Here is an 18,809-nt window from a genome sequence, read left to right on the forward strand (position 1 = left end):
AATTGAGTAAAGAAAAGTGAAAGTGAAGTCGCTCAGTCGGGTCCGACTCTTTGCGACCCCGTGTAGACTACCACGCTGCTCCGTCCACAGGATTCTCCAGGCAAGAGTACTGGAGTGGGTTGCCATTTCCTTCTCCAGGGGACCTTCCCGACCCAGGGATCGAACCCGGGTCTCCCGCATTGCGGGCAGATGCTTTAACCTCTGAGCCAAACATCCCACTTGATCTTCATGGCATCATTATGTTCTACATTCTGTCACTATCCACATTCACCCCTCAGTGCTGAGTCTCTTGAAAATCATTTAACATCATTTGCATTTTTGTGGCAATGTAGTCTATCTACTGAGTAAATAAATATATGAACATTTCACCTCCAGTCCTGCCACTGATTGGATAAAATGTTAAAGTCCATCACAGACTGAAAAGCTCCTCCAGGACAGTCGTGAGCACAAGCAAAGTCTCATTCCGAAAGAAGAGGGGTTTAAATAATAACTGGACCAACCGAATTTTGCACATTGCCTTTATTTTGCAGAAAATACTTTCTGCTGATTGTCTTTGGCTAGTTTGTCAAAAGGAAAACATAAACAGTTGTAGGTTTAACAGTACACGAGATCAGCTACCTATGCTCAAAAGTAAACATTCTAGCAGGCAGGGCTGGACGCTGTTGTTTCAATGGCCATCTGCTGTCCCCCAAGAGGGGTTCAGTTCTGTCTCAGCTGGGCTCTGACTAGGACCCCGGCCACAGGGGTCCCAAGAGGGACCTGGAAGCTACTGGAAAGCAGCAGGGAGTAGACCTGGAAGCGCGCTTTTTATCTCCCCAGAGGATGACGGGAGAAGCTACAAGGCCTGATGCGCCGGACACGTCCCCGGGCTGGAAGAGAAACGCGGCTTCTGAATGCTACCCGGTCATCGTCACTGCGGATCCTGGTGAGAGCCCCCTGCCTCGCTTCCATGCCTGCATTCACCTGCAGCACAGATCGGACCCAGGACGCACAGCCACCACGGAGGACGGAGCCCGGCGGTGGCGGTGGGACCCCTGATACGTAACAGAACGTGAACCTTCTTCCTCTTTCCTTTGAAGGGCGGTCGGCAGGCCTGACCCCCTTCCTGCGCCCCACGAGGCTGCCACTCAGACTCTCGCAGCCCTGGCCTCTTTTCGGGCACGGGCTCCGGCTCACATGGACGGGGGCGACACGGCCGTCCACGAGGCCAGGAGGCGGGCCTGGGCCGAGGCGTCGTACTGGCTGTCGGCAACGTCTGTGGCCGTGGCGGCCCCCTCGTACAGCGGGGACCCTGACGAGGAGGACGCCGAGGCCGGGTGGGCGAGGGGGGCAGAGTGGGCGGAGGAGCCTCGAAAGAACTGGGCTCCCAGCCCGCTGGGCATGCCCGCCGCCTGGGCGCCCGGGGCGACGCTGCCGCTGCCGCTGCTCACGGACCACAGGCTGGGGTACTGGCTGAAATGAAAAGGTGGGGAGACAGGCAGGTCAGAGACCTGGGGAGGCGCTCCAGGAGCCGGAAAGAGACCCCCGCCAACCCCACCCCAGACGGCGGGGGTATAAACGACTCATTTCCTCTGTGTGATTAAATCACACTCGGACATGGAGAGAGGTCACGTCTCCTGTGCCCACAAGAAACAAAATCATTGGGAGCTGCCTAAAAAGGCCTCGACCTGCACTGTTAGCTTCTGCTCCAAAGACTCCAGCTTTGTGCTCGAGCTGAGAATCCAAATTCTCAGATGCACTGAGTCCGATGTTTCAGACGATGTGCGTAAGCACCTGTGTTAACTAGTAATTCCTGGCTTTCTCTGCTGGCCCTGGTTAAGAATCCACGTGCCAGTGCAGGGGACAGGGGTTTAACCTCTGGTCTGGGAAGATCCCACGTGCCCCGGAGCAATCAGCCCACGAGCCACAACCACTGAGCCTGTGCTCTCGAGAGCCCGTGAGCCGCGGCTACCGAAGCCCACACACCCTAGAGCCCGCGCTCGGCCACAAAATCAGGCACTGCAATGAGAAGCCGGGGCATCACGATGGAGAGTCGCCCCCACTCGCCACAACTAGAGAAAGTCCATGTAGCGACAAAGACCCACCACGGCCCAAAAAATTAGGAAATAAACAAATCTTAGGGAAAAAAAAAAAAAACCACAACAAGCTAGCCATTCCCATGAGGGAGACAAACACGGATGGTCAGGGCATCCCCTGGTGATCCCTGCGGGCACCGCGTGTCAGCAGGTGTCAGCGTGACGCCCGGGAGAAGGAAGATCCCCAGCACTCAGACCCAGAAGCAAACCCCTGTTAGCCCACTTCTTCAGGAGAGCCTTGCCCCGAGCCCACCTTCCAGGTTCTGCTTCCCAGTCCCTGCAGGAAGCAACTGGAAACGGACGTTAGCCCTCCCCTGTCTGAGAACACAGGCCTGACCAACCCTACACCAGGCGAAGTTTTGCTTCTGAAAAATGTCCCTCTCCTCTAGCAGAATCAATCCTTCCATAAATGAACAAGGAGGCCTCAGGCTGCGGTGGGCTATGCGGTGGACCAGGCCCTGTCCTGCCCTTCAGATGCACTTGGACTTGCAAACAGGCCTGATGGAGCGAGGCAGGGGACGCTACCCGTTTTACAGATGAAAAGAAACAGGCTCTGAGATGCACTGAAGTCTTCAGGGGGGACCCCGTTGTAACCTGCAGGTCATCCGACTCACAGAAGTCTTCTAGGTGACCTCGGAGCCCTGGAAAGGCTTCCTGGTTATGTATTGGTTGCTCTGTTTTTAAGAGCAGACATTAGATTCCAACTTTAAAGGAATTGCTTCCTAAACATAAAGAATTAAGATCTTAGGCAAATTCTGATGTTCTATACAGTACACGGGGTTGCAGAGTCGGACACAACTGAGCGAGCATCCACACAGGAACGGCACTGCTTCTGAGGTCAAGGTGCCTTGTCTGCTGTGAGCCAACTTGTTCAATCATTAAATACCGTTGACTCATCTCCTCCTTAGAAAACATGGACTGGGCTCTAGCTTTGTCATTTTAGTTTTTATTATAATAATCCTATGAAGAAATGTAACACGTGGACCGACTGGCTTGACTTTTTGAAGCCAACCTCCCTTTATATAATTTTCAAGCTAATAATAAAAGTCATCATTCTTTTCAAGTTACCTAGCATATATGTGAAGAAACACTGATTCTATATCCACAGAAATCCAACAAATGTATTTCTTTAATTTGACAGCACCTGTCAAAAGAGGTTCTGGAAACTTGTCTTCAAGATTCACCTACTGACCCCACAATCCTGTTCACCTACAATCCTGTAAAGATGGGTTGCAGCTGGGGTTACTTGGTGGCCTTTTCTTGAAGAAGCGCGGTTCAGGAGGCTTGTCCATCACATGAACCAGTCAACAGCAGAGCCAGGAGAGGGTCCCTGCTCCCTTCCTTGACAGCCTGCTCCACCGACCCTGAAGGCACCACTGAATTCCCAGAGGACAGGCTGAAGCAGGAACTCACAGCAGTCCTGTAACCCGGGGTCCCGGACATAGCTGGCTAGTGGTCAAGTTATCAATAAAAACCCGTCACCCGTAAGTGAAGAGCAGAATACAGGCTAATGGATGGGATGGGATGACATCACAGGCACTCATGTTCCCAGGACACTTTGCATCACTTCCCAGACAGACGTTACCTGGAGCCCGCAGGAGGACCGGCGTTTGGACCCATGGGCAGCATGCTGGTGTGGGCAGGCATTCCAAGGCTGGACCAGTTGTCATGGGGCTGGAGCATGGACAGACACGCGGATGAACTGTCGGAATAGGCTACAGAAGTAAGAAAAGTCTCATTACTGATGGGGGCTTCCAAGGGTTACAAAACACCCTGAAATGCTACCAACAGCTGGAGCTACCCAACACTGAGATCACCACCCGCTTAACTGGTCATCAAAGGCCCATGCTCATTGTCCAATGTACATACTGGAATACATTCCAGCACCAGGCTTTTTTTATCATTAGATTAATAGCTATCCTGTAGAAATGGACTCCGACAGTCACATGATTAAGAACTAATTATACTGAAAAATCAATGCAATTTTTACCTGTCTTTTCTGCAAAGGATTATCACTTAAGAATTAAAAGGGCTTTGAAAAGCATTTACTCAAGGCAAAATTTAAAATATGATCATCTAGCCTCTAGCTGGACTGCTATTTCCTTCCCAAATAAGTGTCTTTCATTTCAAATCAGCTTTAATTGCTTAATTGTTTTATGGCGTTCATTTGCTTTTCTCCTCCTTTCAGAGCCAGACAAAATGAAGTCTGGGCATCCATGGTGTTAGAGGGAATTAGGTCCTGGGATCTTCATGGTCTGGCCCAGTGTTCATACCAGTAAAGCCTGCACCAGGGTCCCCTAGGGGCGTGTGAAAACACAAAGAGCTGGACCACCAGAGCTTCTGATTCTGTGGGTCTGGGGAGTTTTCAGATGATGCTGGAGCCATTGACCCTGGCCTCATACTTGGAGAAACACACTTGCGTCTCATCAAGCTAGTAATCCTCGTGCCTGGCTGGCCCGGCATCACCACCTTACAGGGTTCACAAAATATGCAAACCTGAGCCCAGGGTCCCAAAGTAAAGGAGTTGAAGCGGTATCAGTCACACTCAGCCCTGAAGCCCCTGGCCTGGAGGTCTCTGGGGTCCAGCCAGCAGCGACGTGGACACGAAAGAAGGTCTCTCTTGAGCCAGTCAAGAGCCTGGCCCCTGGACGCTCACCGACTGCCTCTCCCTTCCCAGAGGTCTTCCCGGCACCCCCAGCCCCGCCGCCTCCCGCTGGGGACTTACTTGGAGAGCTGTTCCGATGCGCGTACGGGCTGGGATAGGGGCCTGGCCGGTGGCTCCTCAGGGCCGGGTACCTTTCGCAGCCGTGCGTGGAGGGGAGCGAGAGGGGGCCTCCGAACTGCGGGTGGGGGGTGGCGGGTGGACACAGGGTGCTGGTTCCGGGGATCAGCCAGCCCCCTGCTGTGAGAGAAGCACGCTGCGGACCCCGCTTTGCCTCCCTTCCGTCACCGAACGGGCAGGACGGGGCTTCCCTGCGGTCCAGGGCTCAGGACTCCGAGCTCTCACGGCGGAGACCCTGGGGTGTTCAGGCCCTGGTTGGGGAACTCAAGTCCCAGGAGCCCCGTGGCCAGAAACAGAGCTAAAGGACAGCGGGGCAGAGGCCAGGGAGTGGTGGGCCTCCTCCTCAGGGCCCGTGGACGCCGAGGGCCTGGCCTAGGCTTCAGGGGTCGTGGGTGTCACCCATGCGGCCAGAGAAGGGCCAGGGTGTCCAGACCCGCAGGGAACCCGAGAACCTGGGAGACGCACCCCAACCTTGGCCAGCCCTGCGGCTTCCTCAGAAAATTCCCCCCTCCCAGAATCCTCCCAGACTATCCCCAGGGATGTTCTGTCCCTCCAGGCAGGCCAGTTGTCGACGCCAAACTACTGAGTGTGAATAAAGGTAAAAACAGACAAAATCCAGACTCAGGACACACAGGGAGAGCCCTGCGCTTAGCCCCTCTCCCCTTTCCCCTCCCCGCTGCAGACCACGCCGTCACGCGGAGGAGCCTCGTCCTGCCCGGAGGGGCTGGAGGGGCACCCACCTTCTCCTCGCTGTTCTTGCGTTCGGCTCACCCTTTCCCACCGTTCATCAGAGAATCTTTCCAACACTGCCCAGCCCTCCTTTAAAGTTCCCGTTTCTTCTCCATTCCCTTTATTTTCCTTTTTTTTTTTTTTTACATTCAGAAAAGCAACCACTAGGACAACTACTCAGGCTCCAATTCCCAAACTCTAACTGCAGACAGCACTCCAACGAGAGGAGGGTCCAGACGTGGCCACAAAGCTCGGGCCCATTGCTGGCCAGAGCAGCGGTTCATACACTGCTCTGTGACGTGGCAGCCGTGAGCCTCTTAGGGGAGCTGTTTGTTAAAGCAGTCCATGAAGGACAAAGAAGGAGGGAGGGAGGGAGAAAAGAGAGAAAAGAAAGACAGAGAAAGAGAGAAAAGAAAGAAAGGGAAATGGTGGTTGCGGAAAGCCGCTGCTCTGGTTCCGCCCGAACCTAGACGTGAGCAGCCAGCAAAAACGTTTCTCTCCCAAGGGTTGCCAGTTTCTCATCTCTGAGTCCCCACCTGCCTGGACGGGTAGACACAGCCTTTTCCCCTGATAGACTCTGCTGTAGACCCGCATCACCCCGCTGACCACTCCACTAACTCCCAAAGGAGGCTGGACTGAAAGCAGACTTGCCCATCCTGCGAGCCGCTGTCTCCAGCACGACCTGTGGGCCATTCCCAACCCTGAAGCAAGCCGGGGGAGAGCTACACGTGATCAGAAGCACCGTCCCAGAGATGGTCCTTCCATTCTCAGCCATTAACAAAAAGACAGACCATCTCAGAGTGCATGAGAGCCAAGCTCTCCCCCTGCCCAACACAGCAGAGTCTGAACACCCGTCAGGGTCTCAGCGATCCATCCTAGCCGTGGCTGGAGCCACCTCGTGTGTGCTCAGCGCCTCGGTCGTGTCCATGGACTATGTGACCGCATGGACTCTGTGACCCGTGGACTCTAGCCCACCAGGCTTCTCTGTTCATGGGATTCCCCAGGCAAGAACACTGGAGTGGATTGCCATTTCCTCCTCCAGGGGATCTTCCCGACCCAAGGATGGAAACCGTCTCCTTCGTCTCCTGCACTGCAGGCAGAGTCTTTACCATCATGCCACCTAGGAAGCCCCTGGAGTGGCCTCAAAGCAAAAGAACCCAGGCTCCTCTGTCAGGAATCCTGTGGGCTTGGGGATGGGGCAGCGGGGTTGGCATCTGCAAGCCCAGGATGGAGTGGAGGCTGAGAGCCAGCAGTTCGATGACCAGTAGGAACAGCGTCAACATGCAAGGCCACCGCCTTGCACAGCTAAGAGCAGTGTGCTGACCAAGGGCACCTGGAAATTCTGTCTGCCCCATCCCCAGCCCCCGGCCCCAGGCAGGCTGGTCCCTGAGACAAGGTACATCTGGGCCGAGTGCAACAAACCGTACATTGGTTGTACCCAGACTGCTGGCTGTCTCCTGTTTCTTCCATCATATCTTTGTGATCGCTTCTGTCAAAAAAAGTGTATTGAAAGGTCAAGGAGAGCATTCCGGAAACAGTATTTGCAGCAATAGCTCACCATTCTGCACACTTCTTCGCCCCAGGCGTACCGTTAGAATTCTCTCACCTTTCTTTTGCATCGAGGAAAGCTTTTGCAAATGGATTGTATTTAATTTTAAGAGCTGTGATCTGAAAAAAAAGAAGGTGCATTTACTAGTATACAGCTCATTAGTCAAAGGACTTAATTAGGCACCCAAGAAATCAGGCACCACCAATATCCCCTTTAAATATTCAAATATAATCAGACTTCATTCCAGGTATACTTTCCTATTTGAATCTGAAGTAGCCGAGTAATTATAATATTTCATAAAGAACAGCACATTTATGTAAAGTTTTTAAATGCTGATTTCCTAAGTGGAATTCACAATAAATTTAACCTACTGCTCATAAGGGCTTCCCGTGTGGCTCAGCTGGTAAAGAATCTGACCGCCATGTGGGAGACCTGGGTTTGATCCCTGGGTTGGGAAGATTCCCCTGGAGAAGGGAAAGGCCACCCCCTCCAGTATTCGGGCCTGGACCATGTAGTCCATGGGGTCCCAAAGAGTCAGACACGACTGAGTGACTTTCCCGTCACTTCTTCACTGCTGACAATATTCTGTGTGCATCAGTCAAGCAAACACGGCTCAAAACATAACCCAGATCCACTTACAGAGAGTGACTTCCAGTTCTGGCTGGCGGTCAACACTCACAGCCTGACCAGCTAATCACCTACTGTCTGTCCTTTGGGGTCAGGCATAGACATGGATTCATAGGCACTAAACTGTATGCTGTATCTAGTGGACCCTTCACACAGCACAGACTTGGAGGGGTGCTCCTGACCTTTCAGGAAGGTTTTCAGAGTAAGGAGACACCTCTCTCTCTCTCTCTCTCTCTCTCTCTCTCTAGTCTTGTTCTCAAGAAATCTTACAGTCCTGAACCTGAATGCTTTATTTATCTTTTCATTTTGCGCATTTAGTGGATGCTTCTAGATTTAGACACTTTTAGGGGAAACTAAAGGAGAAAGTGCTTGAATGAGTACTTATTTTAAAACTTTTCTCCTTCTGTCCCGTTTGGTATTTACCATTACCGGAAATTATTTGAAAAGGCATTAATTATCTGTCTAAACTTCAGACTCTAATGGACACTCATCACACACGAGACCGCTGAGTGCCCGCGCCCCTCACCTCCTCGTTTTGGTAAGCGGTCACCGCGATGAACTGGGTCTCCGGGAAGCAGTGGCTGGTGATCATACGCTGTGGACCCCCAACTCTCACGATGTGGATTCGAGGCTCATACTTATGTAAGGAGTTCAACATGATCTGGGAGAGACATGAACACAGGAACTGCGATCCTCAAAGTCCCACCGTTAAAGACAACAAAACTTCCATTTGTCCTGACGTAAACGCAGAAACTGCTGCAGCTCACAGGAAAATGTCTTTACTGCTGACGCTGGGGGCTTCCCTGGTGATTCGGGGCATAAAGAATCGCCTGCAATGCAGGAGACACACGAGGGATACCTGGGTTGGGAAGACCCCCTGGAGGAGGAAATGGCAACCCACTCCTGTATCCCTGCCTGGGAAATCCCATGGACGGAGGAGCCTGGCGGGCTACAGACCATGAGGTCACAGAGTTGGACACGACTGAGCAACTGAGCAAGTTGAAGGTGGTAGGTTGCCCGTCAGGTGCCGCTCCCACGACTAGGTCTGGAAAGGAATGAGAGACGCTGCACACGATCAGAGGCAATGCCTGCCCTTCAGGATGTGCTTGACCTGGTAGAACAAAGTTCTACAGCTTCCAGGGCAGCTGTAGACAGCGTGGAATGCCTGAGCACCGCTGCTGCTTTTGGGAACACCGGGTCTCCCAGTAACACTCCCCAAGGAAAGACTATCTGTAGAAAAGGACAGCTTTGCAAGTCTGCTCAGACTCCACGCAGTAAGTACACAGGCACATTCAGCTCTGAAATGAGCGCTTACCCTCAGCACGGGTATTTTCTCTACCCCAGGGAAGTTGAAGGCTAGGACGCAGAAGTTCCCCAAAGCTTGAGGCCCGCCTGCCTGTTCAACTCGGAGGCTTCGCGCCTTCTCCCGGCTCACTCTCCAGCCCGGGTGTTACTGTCGTCAGCTTACTATAAACAACACTGAGGGCTTAATTGAGGAAGGCAGACTTCACCTCCAGGCCAGCAGTGCCCTTCCAGCTCTCTGCCACAAGAAGGTGCAGAGTCACAGGCCCCTCCTAGAGCCGCCCCCCGCCCCCCACCCATCACACCTACCTGGCCCCCTCCATTGAGCTTGTTGGTGAGCTTGACTTTGCTGAAGGAGACGGGCGCCTTCATCCAGTGCGCCCCGAAGTTGGGCGAGTCGGGGTGGATGTAGACGCAGCTGGGCGCCTGCGGCTCCGGCTTGCCCCCCGGCACCCACTCCCCGTTCACGTACTTCCAGCGGTGGTTGTCGGCCGCCACGAAGTCCAGCAGGAAGGAGTACATGGCGTTGGGGTCCAGGCCGGACACGTTCACCTTCAGCACCGGGAACATCCTCCTGAAAAGGAAGGGGCGCGGCTGGAGGACCCCGGATGGGATGGTGAGGCCGAAGCCAGGGGCTGCTGTCCTTTGGGGCCGAAAGCTCCCCCTGGGAACTTAAAAGGGGACACGCACGTCCTCCTGCCCAGGACTCTCCCAGATCTGCAGGGGCCCACCCCACCATCCCTCATCCCTCTGCCTCTGGAGGCAGGTGGGGCAGGGCCCGGCCGAGGCTGCAGCACACCGGTCAGGCCCGCTGGGCAAAAGCCAGCAGGCCCCGTCCTCCGGGTCCCCGGGGAGTCCCCCCTCCCCAGGGCTGTTCGTTGCTCAGCCGTGTCCGACTCTGCGAGACCATGGACTGTAGCCCACCAGGTTCCTCTGTCCACGGAATTCTCCAGGCAAGGATACTGGAGTGGGTTGCCATTTCCTTCTCCAGGGAATCTTCCCGACCCGGGAATGGGAACCGGGGGTTCTCCGGCATAGCAGGCGGCTTCTTTACTATCTGAGCCCCCAGGGAAGCCATCCGGTCCTCCCCAGGAAAGTGACAATTCTGCGAAGAAGGCCCAGAGGGAGAGGGAGAGGCCACACGAGTCTATTCCCAGCCCGAGCGGAAATGAGCGGAAAGATTAGGCGAGGGTGTTGCCGGGCGGGGAGCCGGCGCGCCCACCTGCCGTTCTTGGTGACAATCATCTCGTTGGTGAGCTCCTTGAAGCGCAGCCACAGCTCGCTCTCCTCCAGGCCCACGCGCAGCTCGCGCTCCGTGGGGTCGCCCTTCTCGCTGCCCGCCTGCAACTCGCTCTCCACGGCGCTCAGCAGATGGTCCACGCGGTACTGCAGGCTCTTCCCCGGGCTGTCGGTGCCCGGGGAGGTCATCCTCCCGCCGATCCGCGCTCCGACGCCCCCCCAAGTCCCGACTGGCTACGCGAGCGCCACCTTCGCCGCCGCAGACGGCCGCTCTTCCAAGAAGACCCAAGAAGTGCCCAGACCCGCGACGGCACAGACCCAGAGCCGACCAGCGTGGAGGGCGACGATCTGGAGAGGAGGGGGCGGGGGAGAGGGGTGGGGGCGGGAGGTTATTCCACTTGAACTCCCGCAAGGAGGGACTAGAGTAGGTCTCCTGGGAAGGAAAATCGCCCCTCGGCATAAATAGAGCCTGCAGCATGGCGCAGGGGGGCGCGGCGGATTGGGCCGCGAGCCCTTTGAAGCGCCGGGACCGCCGCCGATTGGCCGCGCGCGGCCATATCAGACCCCGCCGGGCGGGCCGCGGAGGCGGGGGGCCATCAATGGGCTCCCGCGCCGGCTTTTTGTGAATCCGGAGCCGGACCCTGCGAGCCCCGGCCCAGCCCCTACACCTCCGCCCTCCCCCAAATGTTTGCACCTCTATCAAAGCGGCTGGGCGGGCCCCCGAAGGCCGGGAGGAGGTGGGGGACGCGCTGGGGACCGACGGGCCGGCCCGCGAGCTCGCCCCGGCCCGCACCTTGCCGAGGGGCTGCTCGGCGGCCCGCGAGGCTCCCCCACTCCCGCGCACGCACGGTCCCCGCCTCTCTCTCCAAGAGCATCCCGGACCCCGCAGGTATGCCAGTCCCGCCGCGGCTCCCGCGTGCGCCGGAGCCCGCGACCACCGCGCGCAGCCCGGCCTAAGGTCGCGCCCAGGGCCTGGCCCGAGTCGGGCTGGTCTCCGCGCTTCTCCAAAGATTCAGCTGCCACCGAGCCCGGTCCGGTCCTGTTCCTCGGCCCGCGGCGCTTCAGGTGATCCCGCCAACACCCTCGACCACGGACCAGCCCACCGGGCGCCCCCTGTTCTCCGCAGCCCTCAAGGGTCTGGAAAGAGAAATTGCGCGCTCCGAGCCTCTGCCCACAGTCCCCCTCGCGCCCGGAGAGGGAAATAGACTGAAATCAATAAAACACCCCCTCCCCCGCCCGCCTTCTGGATGTTTTCTCGCTTCCCCCCATATAAGTAGGACTTTGATGGCGAGGTCTGTGCGTGCACTGGGTGTAGCCCGAGAGTTCGCACGACTTCTGTGGGTTTTGGTCTTTGCTTTCGCGGAAGGTGGGAGCGGGAGGGGGGACGGGCCAGGGTTTCCCAGCGAGCTGGCTTCGGGGCGCATCTCCTTGCGCGGCCGCGCCTGAGCGCCTGGCGGGGTGGGGTGGCGGGGCCCGGGTGGTTTATTACCTTCCGCGAGGACCGGGAGGAGAGCGCAGGAAAGGTGACAATGGGCAGGAAATAGTTCAATGGGGCCTCTTCAGACAATAACATTCCTCCTAAAGCGGGAACCCAGCAAAGAAGGAAGCAGACGCTCCTCGTGGGGACGCGGACTGCACGCGTCGGACTCACTCGCCCGCGGCTCGAAAGAAGCCAACGTGGCCGCAGCCTCGGTCCCCCGCGTCTGCTCCGCGCGCACCCCACCTTCAGGCTTTCTGGAAGGAGCCACGCGTCGGTGGGGCCCCCCATTCAGAACAACCCCGCGCCTTGCCAAGGGGCCTCTGCGGGAAGGCCGTGGGATCTAAACCCCGCGCAAACCCTTCCTCGCCCGGCGCGGGGCCAGACTCGCTCCGCCGTGGAGAACCGCGGGGGCCACCGCCGGAAGGACCCCGGCCGACCCGCGCGCCTCCAGCTCAAGCCAGGAGCCGGGCAGCCCCGCGCGCCCCGACTCCGTCGCGTTTCTGTTTCTTTGTTGTCTAGGAAAAAGGAAGTGCCCAGGGGCTGCCCGAGGGGGACAGTTTCCTTCTGGAAGGAGACACTTAAATGACCTTGTGTGCTCGCGGCCCCGGACCCTGCTGAGTCACCTTCATCGGGCTTCTCGGGCCACGGGCTTTGGGGGGGGTTTGCGTGTGTTTTTGGAGAAATTAAGAAGGTTATCTCTGCTGCCTGGGACGGCTGAAACCTGAGCACTTAGAACACGGGGGTGGGTGTGAGGTGGTGCGGGGAAGAAGCGTGAATACCAGGCAGTCAGGGGGGCTCTCCAAAACCTCCGCTGCAAAGCGAAGCTTAGGTCGCTCCCTGACCCCCAAGGCGGGGGGCTCTCTTGGCGCTGACGCTTGGGGGTCGATTTTCCCAAAGTCTGGAAGCGTTGGTGAGGACCCCCGGGTTTCCCGGGTCCCTCCCGCCAACTGCAGTTCGGCCGTACAAACGGGACGTGGCCGAATAAGAGGGAGAGCCCGGCAGGGGGAACGTTAGCGCTCTAACGTGCGCGGGGACGTTTCCTCCCTCCAGCAGGCACGGCCGGTTTTCGGGATCCCCGCTCAAGGCTCCGCGCGCGGCTGGCCGAGAGGCTGGGGCGCAGTGCTGCGCTTAACTGCGGAGGTCCTCCCGCCGGTCAGCGCCTAGGTGTTTCCCTTGCGTTTTTGGGCGGGGGTTTCTGGATCTTCGTTCCTTGGTTCTCAGGACAAGCGTCTCCGCTCTCTGGGTCCCTTCAACGAAGGCTGCCGTGCATGACAGTTTACAGCCAAAAACTTCCTCCGGGCCAGCTATAAAGAGTTCCGAGTTAATAACAAGGTGCTTCCTTGGGGGGAGGGGGGCCAAGGCTCCCCGGGCGCGTCTTTCCCAAGGTCTTTCTCTTCTTTCCAGAAAAATAAGTAAAAGCCTTACTGCTGGGCCTCAGAATGCAACTGGACGTCACCCTCACAAACAAATAACTTAGGAAGCATTTTGCAAGAAATCACACATACACACACTCCCCTCAGTTCCCAGAGAGGCATGTTTCCCCCAGACCAACCCCCTCTCAAGCCACAAAACCATTTGTCTTGTGGAAGCGGCTATCAATGGTGCCCTAATAGGCCGGAGGATGGTCAGATGGAGCAGGGACTGCCCTGGTGGGACCCCCAGCATGCCCTTCAGCTTCCTTCTTCAGAGAGAAAATAACTTTACTTTTGATTATATAACATGTGCTCATTGCAGAATGTGCTGAACACATCTATGTATGTACCTGTCTGCATATACATCACATGTGCGCTCCTGTGTGTCTGTTTATGCGAAGACGCAAACCTCAACTACTAACCGCTGTGCCTATGTGTTTTCTTCACCTTTTTTTTGTTCTTCTGCTGAGCTCTTCTTCCATTCTCCTTATGTCTGGTTACCTCTGTTACATCTGGTTAAGCAGACATTACAATAGCATCTGCATCCTAAATTTCAGGCCGCATATTAGAGGCACTTGATAGTATATCTTTTCTGTCACCAATAGTGTATGTCTATCCCACTGAAAGAAGCCTGATGAATTTTCTTATGGCTTTTAAAGTCATACCATACAATTCTTTAGACTCCTCCACATGGAAAGTTTTCCAAGCCCATTGGGTTGTTCAGGGACATCTCTGGTTTGTGGGAAAGAGCCAAGACTTGTTTTTCAGTCTTTTCTCAGCACAGAGTCTCGGCCCTGGACCTGGCTGACCCAGCCCTGCAGCCCCAGGAACAGGCTGTGGGGCTACCGTTTTTGAGCTTGGGAAGTCTCTCCCAGAAACTGCACAGGAGGGTGTGGCCTTTGCCGGCGAGGAGCAGCCTTATTAGCCCGAGGAAGTGCTTCAGGACCAAACCCATCCTGGCTGTACACGCAGAGCTTGCCGTGGGTGACAGTGCGTGGTTTCCTGATGGGAGTTCACACGCTAAAAACAAACAGGCCTGGTGAGGCTGACGCTCGGGCGGTGAGCCTGCTCTGTGCAAATCCAGCCCCTCCAGACTCGGCCGAGGTGGCTGCCCCGTGGCCCCTTCCACGGCGGGTCGCCTGTCCTGGGCTCTTGAGTCTTCGCTCCTTGGAGTTCGCAGCTGTCTGAGGGAAGAATCTCTGTTTCCTGGTTTTGCTCAGAAGGCTGGGAGTCTCTCAGCTCTGCCCTGCGTGTGGCCCCCACTTCAGTCCTGTTGCTACCTTGAGGCGTATCTGTGCTTCCACGTCATATTTCTTGCCTGTCCCCAGTTTCTCCGCCGTTTCATCCCTTAGGCCTTTCTGCGTGAGCCGTGCAGCCTGAGATGTTTCCCCACTCCCCTCTGGCAGTTTGCTTTTCTCTGTCACGTTTGGTTTTTATCGCCTCCAGGGCAGGTTTTCTGACAACCCTGGATTCCCTCCTCCCAGCAGCAACTTTTCCTAGAGGCCCTGGTTTTTGTGTCTGACGGGAAAGGAAGCCAATCCGTTTTCTGATTTTCCCTCTGCTTCCTCTCACTGATTATTTCCAGCGGCTGTTTCACCTCTGGGTTCCAGGACTCACCCTGTTGCTCCCAGCCCTGAACACCTCGCTCCCTGCTACTTTCTCCCGCCCCCATTCTCTCTGAGGACCCCTCCTGGCCGCCCTGCAGGGTCTGTTTACTCACTCAAACCAGCACTTGACTCCCACTGGGGACCCAAGGGGTCCCTGTGGAGTGACTGGGTTGGCAAAATCGGAAAGCAGCCCACAGGGGCATCTAGGGAGATGCTGGAGCTCCAACCCCCCACCCCGCCCGACCTGCCAGGGAGCATTTTAACAGCAGTGTAGACGAAACTAACCCTTAACTTTCACCGCAACGGGAGCCACAGAATCCACAGTGGCCTTTCTTCAGCCATTAACCATGGACCCAAATCGCCTGTTGTCGGGAAGACAGTAAAGGATGGACCCCCTGTGGGCGTTGTGTTTAAAAGGAGACCTAAGAATGAAAAGAAAAGAACTCTCAAAAGATGGGATCAGGGAGAAGAGGTAGGATTTTAGGCTTAAAAGTGCTAAAGAAGTCATGCCCGGGGACTCTACCCCGTCATCTATTCTGTGACTGTATATAGTACTCCTCACACCATGCTCCTTATATTCCTTAGCTTGGAGGATCCTGTTTTGGCACAAATTATATCTGAAGTCCCAAACCAATTCTCTTCCAGCAAAGAATGCTGGCAATAAATGCAGGTAGATGTAACCGGTTGTTGCTGTTACTGCTGAGTCACTAAGTCGTGTCCGACTCTTTGTCACCCCGAGGACTGCAGCGCGCGGGGCTTCCCCTTCATGGATCGCAGCCTTAATATGGCAAAGGGCCTGCGTACCTCAATGAAGCTATGAGCCATGCCTCGCAGGGCCCCCCAGATGGGTCATAGTGGAGAATTCTGACAACACGTGGCCCAGTGGAGGAGGGCATGGCAGCCCACTCCAGTGTTCTTGCCTGGAGAATCCCATGGAAGAGCAGCCTGGCGGGCAACAGTCCATGGGGCAGCAAGAGTCAGACACGACTGAGTGACTAAACAACAACATGTGTAAAATAGATAACTAATACAAAAGTTTAAAAATTAACATTAAAAAAACTGAGGACAACTAAGAGCATGGACTTTTAATGACCGTGGAGGCTCCAAGGACACAGTCACCTACTCAGTTAAGAACCAGTGGGACAGGAAGACAGGAGGGCTGAGTCGACAGAGTTCACGGTGAGGCAGGTGTGGGAGGTGGTTTGGGAAGAGGAGACGGGAGGTCAGAGATGAGCCCGCAGGCATGGGGCTGGGGCACTGGGTGGGTTTCTGGGATCTTCAGGGACTAATAGCAGGAACTCTAGAAAGGTCTGCATCGTATCCTCTCGTAGACACTCTGGGGCACCTTCAGAGGCTTCCGGTAGAAATTCCCATAAATCCTGTAGACAGAGATGAGCACAAGGGAGAAGACTAAAGAGTGGTCCAAGTGTTGGGATATCTGAGGAGGGCTCAGCTGGGCTGGGAGAGGAGGGAGCCAGGGCAGCCCTGAGCAGATACCTGCGGAAGGACTGGCCTGGCGGTGGGAGCAGGAAGCTGGAGGGACGCCCTGGGGAGCGCCCGGGGGAGCGCTGGGGGCGGCCTTAAGATGCATCCTCCTTCCATATCAAGTACCAGACTGACAGTAAAAGCGAGACGGGACAAAGGGGAGGGTTAGCACGTCTGTGAGAAAGGAGCCCCGGTCAGTGGTTCCCACCGCGGGGACTTGGCCAGCTGAAAAGAAGCCTCAGAGGAGAAAAACCCATTTGGAAATTAGAATTAGCACATTCTGCCACCTAAACCCACACAGCTTCCAGAGTCCCAGCCGTCTCAGCCCAGAACCCAAGGAAGAGGAAGTAGCATTCACCTTGGTCTATTATATGCAAGGAGTCCTGCATATGCTATCACCAGGCGTCAGCTCTGCAAGGCCCTGAAACTCCTCTTTTATATTCAGGTAACTAAGGCTCCTGATGGCTCCTCAGGGGCTTCCCTGATGTCTCACAGGTAAAGAACCCACCTGCCAATGCAGGGGACACAAGACACCAGGTAGGGAAGAGCCCCTGGAGAAAGAAGTGGCAGCCCACTCCAGCACTCTTGCCTGGGAAATCCCACGGACATAGGAGCCTGGCGGGCTACAGTCCAGGGGGTCACGAAAGAGTTGGGCATGACTGAGTCACTAAACCACAACTAGGACTCCAGAGAGAGGGGAAAATGGGGACCAGCTGGACTTCTTTCTGATTTGTCTTACTTTAAAACTCATCTCGTTTTCACTAACTTAAACTAGGTTAAATATATACAGCAAGTGGAAACAGGTATTTTTCTCTTTCCCACCCACCACACTCATAAAAGTACTTATAAATGGAATCTGGTGTGTGTGTGTGTGTTTTCGGAGGGGAAACTGGCTGGTTTATATACTTTCAAAATCTGAAAAATGTTTCATTATGCAAAGGATAACAATGTAATAGGAGCTGGACAACCACTCCCTTGTACAATTTACAATCCAACAGAGATGCTAGTGATTCGAGAGAAAAGCAAAAGCCAAATAATGCTTTGGCCTGAATACATCATCCCTGTGTTTCTGAAGCAACCTGAAGGAGTCTTTTGGGCCTAGAAAAGAGAACAACAGTCTCAAAGGCCCCTTGCTGAATCATCTAACTTCGGAGAAAACAAAGCATAACTTTAGTTCCATCCTGATGCTCCAGGCCAGCTGCATCTATCTGGGACTTATCACCCCCTGTCCGGAAACCTACCACCCCCTACACCCGCCCAGAAGACTTATCACCCCCTGCCCAACTACAAGTGTCATCTCAACAAAAGAATACTCAAAATATCCCACTTGATTGACGTTTCCCTTATCGCTTCCACAAACCTCCCTATAAGTATGAAGCCTCCCTGATCCCTCTCGGCGCTCAGCCTGGTCGTTAGGCCGACTGTCGCCCCTCCTTGCCTGAATAAAGGTAACTTGCTTCTGTTGAGGTCGTCTTTCCTTTTCTGCCTCGCCGGAACTGTACCTTACACAACCTATGCAGGTCAGTATAGTTATCCCCTTCCTTTTAAAAATCTTCATAATAAAATGTGGATCAGAGAGGTAAGAAGTCTCCCAAGGTCACACAGTTCGTTCGTGTGGAACTCCAAGTTACGCTAGGGAACTAGTGTCATTCCGGAACAGAAGTAGGAAGGCTCAAATTGTGTTCCTTGGTCTTTGTTTAATTCATTTCTGTCAACTTGTATAACTTTCAAAAAACATCAGAAACCTCAGAGGCTGGCTTTAAAAAAAAACAACTGTTATTGTAGCTACCTCCTTGGTTTTTAAAAACAAAACAAAAAAATCTATTGTAGCTACCTCCTTGGTTTAAAAAAAAAATCTGCTATTGTAGCTACTCCTTTGGGTGCTAGAGGGGTTGGTGAGATTAAAGGTGTGAAACGGTGTGGGAACTTGGACAGTTATCTGCTGAGGTCTGAATACAGGTTATAAATCTTGTGACGCCATGTGTGAGAGTGTTCATGTGTGAGCTATAAGACTAGAAAGGGAATTTCTGGGTAACCTCCACCTTCGGTATTTATAGTATTTGCTGAATTGTTCTCCAGAAGAGGTTGTAGCAGGTTTACATGCCCCCTGTGGTGCCTTAGCCTCCTCTCTCTTTGCATCCCAGCCAGCGCCTGATACTGTCAGATTTTACAATTTTTCCAATCTGAATGGAATAAAAAAGAATGTCCTGGTTTTAGATGGTGTTTCCTGGAGCACTGATGATTTTGATTCTTTTTCTTTTCTTTTAATTGAAGTACAGTTGATCCACAACATTGCATTAGTTTCCACTTTACAGGAAAGATTCCGTTTATTGTATTTATATAACTTTTTCATGTCTTTCACACTGTGGCTTATTACAGGACGTTGAACATAGTTCCCTGTGTTACCCAGGAGGACCTTCTGTTTATTTTCCTTGTAGTAGTGTGTATCTGTTAATCTCCAACTTCTAATTTACCCTTCTCCACACCCCTTTCCCCTGTGGTAACCATAAGTTCGTCTTCTA

The 18,809-nt window shown here is 54.5% G+C and overlaps 1 protein-coding gene across 1 annotated transcript; it reads right to left on the reverse strand.

Annotated features, from left to right (window-relative positions):
- Positions 1 to 572: 572 nt before the first annotated feature.
- TBXT (T-box transcription factor T) lies at positions 573 to 11,862 on the reverse strand. Its single transcript, XM_043888417.1, has 9 exons — positions 11,793 to 11,862; positions 10,287 to 10,651; positions 9,374 to 9,638; positions 8,289 to 8,423; positions 7,193 to 7,254; positions 7,014 to 7,075; positions 4,801 to 4,977; positions 3,661 to 3,790; positions 573 to 1,452 (listed from the first exon to the last, which is right to left on the reverse strand). The coding sequence occupies exons 2-9, from the start codon at positions 10,490 to 10,492 to the stop codon at positions 1,173 to 1,175; spliced, it is 1,317 nt and encodes a 438-aa protein (XP_043744352.1). The 5' UTR covers positions 10,493 to 10,651; positions 11,793 to 11,862; the 3' UTR covers positions 573 to 1,172.
- Between the last annotated feature and the right edge of the window lie 6,947 nt (positions 11,863 to 18,809).

This window comes from Cervus elaphus, chromosome 26, assembly GCF_910594005.1.
Source record: "Cervus elaphus chromosome 26, mCerEla1.1, whole genome shotgun sequence".
NCBI classification, from domain to species: Eukaryota; Metazoa; Chordata; class Mammalia; order Artiodactyla; family Cervidae; genus Cervus; species Cervus elaphus.

What these genes read in the sequence shown, in the direction of transcription:
- TBXT (XM_043888417.1), bottom strand. Translation starts at nt 10,492, where the DNA reads ATGACCTCCCCGGGCACCGACAGCCCGGGGAAGAGCCTGCAGTACCGC. An exon ending in GCATCGGAACAGCTCTCCAA is followed by an intron (nt 3,791 to 4,800) that starts GTAAGTCCCCAG and finishes TTACTTCTGTAG; the next exon opens with CCTATTCCGACAGTTCATCC. An exon ending in GGTCCTCCTGCGGGCTCCAG is followed by an intron (nt 1,453 to 3,660) that starts GTAACGTCTGTC and finishes TTTTCATTTCAG; the next exon opens with CCAGTACCCCAGCCTGTGGT.